Source organism: Dendropsophus ebraccatus, chromosome 14 (genome assembly GCF_027789765.1).
Source record: "Dendropsophus ebraccatus isolate aDenEbr1 chromosome 14, aDenEbr1.pat, whole genome shotgun sequence".
Lineage (NCBI taxonomy): Eukaryota > Metazoa > Chordata > Amphibia > Anura > Hylidae > Dendropsophus > Dendropsophus ebraccatus.
In genome coordinates, this window is record NC_091467.1 from 19851029 (window position 1) to 19860650 (window position 9622).

Sequence of the window (9622 nt, forward strand, 5' to 3'; positions counted from 1 at the left end):
AGCCCGTACCTGTCTGTGCTCATATAGGTAGTGGTAGTGCCACATATTGGAAATGTATACATGCAGAAGGCACAATAAAAATATGAACCTAATATACAGTATGTATGTATATATATATATATATATATATATATATATATATATATATATATATATATTTAAACACCTAGCTCATGAGCCCTGACTCATATTTAAATGGGTTGTTTACCCCCCCTTTTTTTTCAAATTACCTGGTCCCAGCAAGTGCAAGATTTGTAATTTACTTCTATTAAAAAATCTCAAGTCTTCCAGTACTTATCAGCTGCTCTGTGTCCTGCAGGAAGTGGTGTATTCTCTCCAGTTTGACACAGTGCTCTCTGCTGCCACCTCTGTCCGTGTCAGAAACTGTCCAGAGCAGTAACAAATCCCTACAGAGAACCTCTCCTGCTCTCCAGACTGGAAAGAATAAACCACTTCCTGCAGGACATACAGAAGCTAATGAATACTGGAAGACTGGAGAATTTTTTTTTATAAAAATAAATTACAAATCTCTGGGGGCTTTTTTGAACCAGTTGAAAGAAAAAAAAATTGGTGAACAACCCCATTAAAGAGACACACTTTGCACTTCCACATATTCCAATTCTGCTGCCTATATAGAATGGAATTCTTTCCTGCCAAAGATACTACAGTAATCTGAGATGGTGCGGCTCCAGTCTTCTTCTCCCGTGTTTGACCTGGCATCTTGACCATTTCTCTGTCTGCTGCCTGCCCTGACCCCGAATAAAACCTGCCAGTCCTGACCTACTATCTATGATTGTGCCTCTGCTACATCCTTCTGGACCATATTACCTCTGTGTCAGCAGATGCCAACAACGAGTACGTGAAGGGTGGGAGTTTGTTCCCTTTCACACCCTCTTGCAAGAGTTAATGAAAAACCAGGGTCTTAGATTCTGCTCCTTTGCATGGTACCACACAATACCACAGCAGCACAGAGGATCCCCAGCAAAACCAGTAGGTCTGTTACAACTGTTTTCTAAAGAAACCTGCTCATGTTATGATTATATTATGTTATATTATTAGCCATAAGGGTACTATTACAAGGAACGATAAACGGCCGAATTGGCCCTATCCAACCGATTATCGTTCCGTGTAATAAACACAACGATCAGCCGAGAACAACGATCATCGGCTGATCGTTGATATAGGTTTGGACCTATAATTGTCGGGCACCGACTGCGCATGACTACGAATAAAAGCGGTGCGCGGCTGGCGACTGACGATTGGCAAAGTGCATACATTACCTACCCGTGGTCCAGGGCTCCTCTTGTGCTCTGCTTCTCCCCAGGTCCCACATGTGCTGCAGCTTCAGAGTGGCCTGTCTTAGCCGACAGTCCGCTCAGCCAATCACTGGCCGGGACCGCCAGCTGAGACAGGCCGCTCTGAAGCTGCAGCGCGCGGGACCTGGGGAGAAGTAGAGCGCAAGAGGAGCCCTGCAGCCTGGATAGGTAATGTATAGAGTTTAAAGCAAAGGCTGCAAGGACATCGGTAACAATGTCCATGCAGCCCTTGTTAAACGATTATTGGGCGGTGTAATAGGCCCAGTAAACGAGCGCTGATCTAGCAGACCGGAGCTCTTTTACAGTTATTATGGGGCCCCTAACGGGCCATGTAATTGTACCCTTAGTCTGGTAAGTGTCCAACCTATATAACATATAAGAATAGAAGCATCACCAGTGACTCCAGTTCTCCATTCAAGGGAGTATAACAAGACCTGGAACCTCTTCACTTACCCTTCCCCGAGTTTTTCTAGGACATCAAATACTTCCTCCGGTTGTTTATTTAAGTTGTCTTCACTTAGTTTTTTTAACTGCCTATAAAAAAGGAGGAGAAAAGACATTTGTGTTAGCAAACAGAGCCAAGTCCTATATGTACCTGTACTTCTAATATCTCATGGAGAGAAACAGACACCAGCAACATGGAGGACATTATACAGCAGTAATAAGCAGTGAACTGTGTTGAAAAAGTAGAATGCTAAGTGTAAGCCTCTCTTTATCTGCAGGTGCCCCCTCCTCCTCTTCCCCCTTTGTAGATGAAGATCCATCTCCTTTCCCTTTACCCATTTTTCTTCGAGGGATTTCTTTACCCCCTCTACTAGCCTGTGTGGAGAGGTATCAAGGGGTATAAGGCCTCAATCACATATTCAGCAGTATATGTCAAAACGCAGATAAAGAGGCATTCAGACATATACCATGGCGTAGCCATAACCTTCAAAGGATCAAACGCAGTAATGTAAAACAGACCACACAAGCGTTTAGTCTCCTAAAGGTTATGACTGTGCTGCAGTAAATACCTGAACACTGTTTTAATGGCATTCCAATGTATATTGGTGGCAAACAGTAAAAACATGATATGAACGGCTGCCGTGGCCTAAATACAGTCTCTTGCATGGATGTGATGACAACCCCCCTTAGATTCCAGTAGAACTATGAATGCTGCTCTGGACTATAACATGCTGTAAGGGTGGGTTCACACATACAGGATCTACTGCAAATTTGCTTTGAACCTGCTGCAGATTCTGTATGTGTGAACACACCCTTATTCCAAGTTCATACAATGTATTTATTTTTTTTATTAAACAATGGCTGCAGGTTTGCAACAACGGACGTTATCGATTCACAGCGGCCAATCCGATTAACCCCTATGAAATCCCGGCCGTAGTGTACACACTACTGCAGGTATTCAATGCGGCACAGAAAATTACCATGTCTATTTTGTGTGGTCGATATTCAGTAAACAGCGGCCTCATAAAATAGACTGTGCACGCAATGTAAAGTATGGCTCCCGGCTGTACTTTCTATTGCCTGCTAGGGCTAATTAGAGTGCGGGCACATCTGAATGCGCCTACATTCCTATTAAGTTGAAGTGATGTTCACCCAACTGATACTGCAGTATCGGCTGGGTTGAACATCTCAGACAGTGGCCGTTCTGTGTGAACATGGTATTACAAAGCAAGTAAATAAACCAACAATATTTACTTAATTCACTCAATATTTGCATAAACATTATGGGGAAGATTTATCAAACATGGTGTAAAGTGAAACTGGCTCAGTTGCCCCTAGCAACCAATCAGATTCCACCTTTCATTTTCCAAAGAGTCAGTGAGGAATGAAAGGTGGAATCTGATTGGTTGCTAGGGGCAACTGAGCCAGTTTCACTTTACACCATGTTTGATAAATCTCCCTCTATATCTAAAAATAAACAATGAAAGGCGTTTTCCCAACATTATCCCCTATCAGTGGGGTCCAGTCACTGGGAGCCTTACTAATGCCAAGAACAGAGATCTGATCACTTAGTTATCCCCTAGACTTGCATCTTATGGTGTGTTTACATGTAAAGATTTATCTGAGAGATTTTTTAAGCCAAAGCCAGGAATGGATTTGAAAAGGGCAGACATCTTAGGGTCCTATTCCACGGGCCGAGGAGGGCCCGATCAACGATGTAAACGAGCGGCAATCTGCTAGATTGCCGCTCGTTTACTGGGCCTATTCCACGGCCCGATGATCGTTGAGCGAGGGCTGCAGGGACATTGTTACCGATGTCCTTGCAGCCCTTGCAGCATCATACATTACCTGTCAGGTCTTCTCCGCGCTGTCTTCATCCCCGGGTCCCGCGCGCTCTATCTTCAGAATGGCCGGTCAGCTGACTGGCCAAACTCAGCCAATCCCAGGCCGCGGCGGTCCCGGCCTGTGATTGGCTGAGCGCTCCGTCAGCTGACCGGCCATTCTGAAGATAGAGCGCCCAGGACACGGGCATGAAGACAGCGCGGAGAAGAAGCCTGGCCGCACACTGCTATTCAACCGTAGCGATGCGAGGTGGGGGAACAATGATTTTAGGTCTGGCCCTAAATGAACGATCAGCCGATGACATGATCATCGGCTGATCATTCTCTCTATTTCACCGAACGATAATCGGCCGAATAGGGCCAAATGGGGCCGATCCGTCCGATTATCGTTACTGTGGAATAGGGCCCTTAGTCTTTCCTTTATGAACTGTTTCCTGTTTAGAGTCTGTTCCTGGCTTTGGCTTCAAAAAAATCTGTTAGATAAATCTCTCTGTCTAAAGGCACCATTAGGATAACCCCTTTAAATGAACATAATTTTTTAGAGTGAATAGGGATTTGGCTGTAAGCTATGGCATATGGCTTGTGTTAGCATACACAGAACAGTGGAGTATAGAAGTGAATAATAATACATAGAAGAAGTATAGAACATTGCAACAGATAACATATACATAAACTATGAAAACAAATATAGCAAACCAAATAAAGTTATGAACTATAGATAGATAGATAGATAGATAGATAGATAGATAGATAGATAGATAATAGACAGATAGACAGATAGATAGATAGATAGATTATCTATCTGTCTATCTGTCTATTATCTATCTATCTATCTATCTCCTATCTATCTATCTATCTATCTATCTATCTATCTATCATAGATAGATAGATAGATAGATAGATAGATAGATAGATAGATAGATAGATAGATAGGAGATAGATAGATAGGAGATAGATAGATAGGAGATAGATAGATAGGAGATAGATAGATAGGAGATAGATAGATAATAGACAAATAGATAGATAGATAGATAGATAGATAGATAGATAGATAGATAGACAACGTGAATGTCAGCAGCACAGCTTGGAGCTCAATGGTATGGTGGGTGCCAGCCGGAGAATCCAGAACACGGATTGAGTATATAAGCCAAAATATTCCAACAGCACTCCAGATAGTGTAAAAAAAAAAGTGCAAATTTATTCCATCTTCAAATGTGCAGTACAGCATAGTATGCTGTGCTGCACATTTGAAGATGGAATAAATTTGCACTTTTTTTTTACGCTATCTGGAGTGCTGTTGGAATAGATGGATAGATAATAGACAGCTAGATAAATAGATAGACAGATAGATAGATAGATAGATAGATAGATAGATAGATAGATAGAAGCATCAAAGCAGGAAGTCAGAGTGAAAAGCAGGGTACTGTAATAGAACAAGTGTCTTCCGGTTTCTGATGTACAAAAAGCAGAAGCAAAGGAAGGAGGCTTGCCCAATGATTTATTATGCAATGCTCTGGTACGGTTAAGAACATCCACAAGGGCCGTGTCATATCAGTGTGGACGTTACACAGCTACACCATTGTGTGAGTGAAATAAAGAGGCTGACTATACTGATACTATACTGATGTCTGAGAAGACATCCTGTATCATGACTCCTACACAGCCTCCTCTATGCTGATGGTTAGACTACAGCATATGTTCTTGCCACCATACATAGACAGTACTAGGTGCACACAAAATACCATATAAAGAATAACATATTGATAAAATAACCTACATCTATCAGGCTTTGGTCAAAGCACACAGGTATTGGATCAACAAGCTAGACGACAATGGCGCTCAGCAGATCTGACTGACTTTAATGGGGTTCGTCAGGTTTCTGTTGTGTTTGGCATTTTACTATAAAAAACACATGGGAACCTGCAGTTGTGGCTCCTCATAGAATCTCTGATGCAAATGAGCCCTAAACCTGGCAGATGTAGTTCTGTTACCCTGCAGCGCCACCACAGGGGTAATAATGAATTACAAGCTCCTCATTAAAGGGGTTGTCCAATGAAAATCTTTTTCTTTCAAATTAACTGGTGTCAGAAAGTTATATAGATTTGTAATTTACTTCTGGTTAAAAAATCTCAAGCCTTCCTCTACTTATCAGCTGCTGGATGTCCTGTAGAAAATGTTGTTTTCTGTTCCGTCTAAAACAGTGCTCTGTGTTATAAAAGCTACTGCGATCGGCAAAAACTAATGGGCTGACCAGCTTACGCATGAACCTTCACAGTGTTACTATGAAATTGCTTAATACTATGATAGCAATTGTGATAACGTTAATCCAGTGAACAGCTAATAAAGATATCCAAGTGTGTGTTTTTCCATTGACATCCATTATCTATTATAAAAAAATAAATAAATAAAAAGGATCAAAGCGGATGTTTTTTTTTTTGTTTTTTTTTTAACGGACACAAAAGTAGTGTTGACTGCGTTTTTCTGTCCGTTAAATGTAACCAATTAAAATGCAGTGTGAACCCTGCCTAACATGGTATATGACTTCTAGCACTAGTGATAAAGCGAACATGCTTGTATGAACATATTGTTTGCGTTCGCTGATCACGAACAATTTGTCAGATGATCGGAATGGTTATACTCAAATGGTTATATTCAAACTTGCGAACGTACACAACTGCATATTTTAAGCTTTGCGGTTAAAAAAAAAAAAAAACATTTCAAAAAAGCAGCCAGGAGTTTATGTTTTCAGTAAAGCCCCTATTCTACGGGCCAACAGTGAGGAGCAAACGAGCGCTATTAGCGCTCGTTTGCTCCTCGTTCCCCACTCACTGCCGCCGCTATTCCGCACGGCAGCAGCGAGCAGGTGAGTACAGCGGGGCTGCAGGGATGTGCGGGGGGGCTGCTCAGGTGATCGCTAGATCATCCGGGCAGCCCATAGGGGATAGTGGCATTCTGCTGCCGTCACTCCCAACCCACGGAGCGGCGGCACCAGATCGCCGCTATCCTGGTCGTTTGTCCTTCAACATGTTTGAAAGACAAACGACGCAATGATCAGCCGACATGAACGATGTCGGCTGATAGTTGCCTTTTATTCCACGGGACAATTATTGTCCGTAACGGACGATATTCGTTCCGTGGAATCGGCCATTTACACAGAAAGATTATCTGACAAAGATTTAAAGCCAAAGCCAGAAACAGCGATCATAAAGGAAAGCCTGAGATTTCTCCTCTTTGCAAATCCATTCCTGGCTTTGGCTTCAAATATTTGGCAGATAATATTTCTTTGAAATTTGACCCTTTGAACTAGACAAGAAAAAAAAAATATATAATAATAATATTATTAAAATAGCATAAATTAGGATCCAGATCCACTTAGTCATATTCAATCCATACACAATATTATGAAAACACACACATTGTTCTGTAAATAGAATACAATTATTAGGGCAAATGATACAATGTAACAAAAACTTGAAGAAAGGAGAACAATGTAATAAAAAAAGAAAGGAGAACTTATCTGCCTGACTATATAGTGCTATATATATATATATATATATATATATATATATATATATATATATATATATATATACACACAGTGTAAGCTATAAAGTCAGGAAATAGTCGCAGAGATGAGACGATCGGGCGATAGAAGTGACAGGGTGGACGGTTCTGCTACCTCCTCGGGTGGTTCCTCAGCTGCACGGTCTCCATGATGCTGCTGCAGCCGTTAGTGGCCGGGCTCTGCGCTATGTCCAGTGATCGGGGGTGCAGCCTCCCCGGGGTTCCCAGCTCTTACATGTACCTGCCGCAGCACAGGATGATCGCAGCTTGTGGTTAGTGCACAGACACCAGTGTGTACACACGCATATGTATACACACTCTATACTAGTGAACGGAAGTAGGAACAGGAAGCGAGTCCGGGCAGACACAGCAATGTGATGTCACCTCTGATAAGTTATGGTGGAGATCCCTGCAGGTGCCTGTCCTGGTGGAGTGCAGCTGGAGTAGTCATTGGTTGTGCTGCTGTGTCCAGCCAGGTGCTTTAGGACTATTACAGAGTTCCAGGATATAACCATGGGACAAGAGGAGGATGAGCATTTCATAACTGATCTATTGGATCATACATGGTAGTGTTCACTCAGCTGATGCACAACTACAACTCCCAACATGTCATGGCAGCTTTTGGCTGGGGTGACATGATGGGGGTTGTAGTGTGCAAACAGCTTGAGGGTCACATAATAGGTGCTGTAATCAGGGGCGCCGCAATCATGAGGCGACCTGAGTCGTCTGCCTCAGGCGGCGCCACCAGCTGTCTTCATGGGGGCGGCATTCAGTGGCAGATTATAATATGAGCCACTGATCATTATAATCCGCCACTGATCGTACCATGTACCGGAGTCCCCCCGCGCCCGGACAGCATCTGTAATGAGATGCTGTGAGCAGGGGAGACTGTATTCATAAGCGCCGCGCTGTAATAAATCAGCCGCGTGGTGCTGTTACTACAGCGCGGCGCTTATGAATACAGTCTCCCCCGCTCACAGCATCTCATTACAGATGCTGTCCGGGCGCGGGGGAACTCCGGTACACGCATTCCACGTCCGTGATCCGTCAGGATCACGGAACGTGGGAATGCAGCCTTAGTCCCCCGGCTGATGTGCGGCTGCCGGAGGTGTCCCATCCTGTCTCCGGCAGCGCGCGGATCAGAGAGATCCCCGTGCGCCTGTGGCTGTGACTTCCTCTCTGATGCGCGCGCTGCCGGGGACAGGACGGGACACCCCGGGCAGCCGCACATCAGCCGGGACCAGACCAGAGAGGCTCGACGGGGGAACGGAGGGCAGGTGAGTTGTGTGCTGTTTTTTGTTTTTGTTTTATCTGCTGTGCAGGGGGGGGGGGGGGGGGGGAGAGGGGGACCATCTATAAGGGAGGGGGGAAAGAGGGGGACGATCTATAAGGTAGGGGGGGAGGACCATCTATAAGGTAGGGGGAGAGGGAAGAGGGGGACCACCTATAGGGGGGGGGAAAGAGGGGGACCATCTATAGGGGGGGGAAAGAGGGGGACCATCTATAAGGGGGGGACCATCTATAAGGGAGGGGGGAAAGAGGGGGACCATCTATAAGGGAGGGGCGGGAGGGGGACTGTCTATAAGGGGGGGGGGAGAGGGGGACCATCTATAAGGGGGGGGAAGAGGGGGACCATCTATAAGGGAGGGGGAAAGAGGGGGACCATCTATAAGGGGGCATCTATAAGGGAGGGGGGAGAGGGGGACCATGTATAAGGGGGGGAGGGGGACCATCTATAAGGGAGAGAGGACCATCTATAAGGGAGGGGGAGAGGGGGACCATCTATAGGGGGGGGGAAGAGGGGGACCATCTATAAGGGGGGGGGGAGAGGGGGACCATCTATAAGGGGGGGAGAGAGGGAAGAGGGGGACCATCTATAAGGGGGGGGAGAGGGGGACCATCTATAAGGGGGGGGAGAGAGGGAAGAGGGGGACCATCTATAAGGGGGGGGAGAGGGGGACCATCTATAAGGGGGGGGAGAGAGGGAAGAGGGGGACCATCTATAAGGGGGGGGGAAGAGGGGGACCATCTATAAGGGAGGGGAAAGAGGGGGACCATCTATAAGGGAGGGGGGAGAGGGGGACCATCTATAAGGTAGGGGGGGAAGAGGGGGACCATCTATAAGGGGGGACCATCTATAAGGGAGGGGGAGAGGGAAGAGGGGGACCATCTATAGGGGGGGGAAGGGGACCATCTATAAGGGAGGGGGGAAAGAGGGGGACCATCTATAAGGGGGGGCCATCTATAAGGGAGGGGGGAAAGAGGGCGACCATCTATAAGGGGGGACCATCTATAAGGGAGGGGCGGGAGGGGGGCTGTCTATAAGGGGGGGGGAGAGGGGGACCATCTATAAGGGGGGGGAAGAGGGGGACCATCTATATGGGAGGGGGAAAGAGGGGGACCATCTATAAGGGGGGGGAAGAGGGGGACCATCTATAAGGGGGGGGAGAGGGGGGA

The 9622-nt window shown here is 45.7% G+C and overlaps 1 protein-coding gene across 3 annotated transcripts in view; it reads right to left on the minus strand.

Annotated features, from left to right (window-relative positions):
• Positions 1-7510, minus strand: part of LOC138771698 (serine/threonine-protein kinase 4-like) — a 44100-nt gene extending 36590 nt beyond the window's left edge. For 2 of the 3 annotated variants that reach the window (XM_069951608.1, XM_069951606.1), the window contains exons 1-2: positions 7281-7510; positions 1770-1850 (exon numbers count right to left, since the gene is read on the minus strand). In XM_069951608.1, the coding sequence (XP_069807709.1) occupies positions 1770-1850; positions 7281-7315 (116 nt within the window). In that variant the 5' untranslated portion in view covers positions 7316-7510. Of the gene's footprint in view, positions 1-1769; positions 1851-3608; positions 3672-7280 lie in introns of those variants that run through there. The other variant, XM_069951607.1, reaches the window with a different exon arrangement.
• Positions 7511-9622: the final 2112 nt, after the last annotated feature.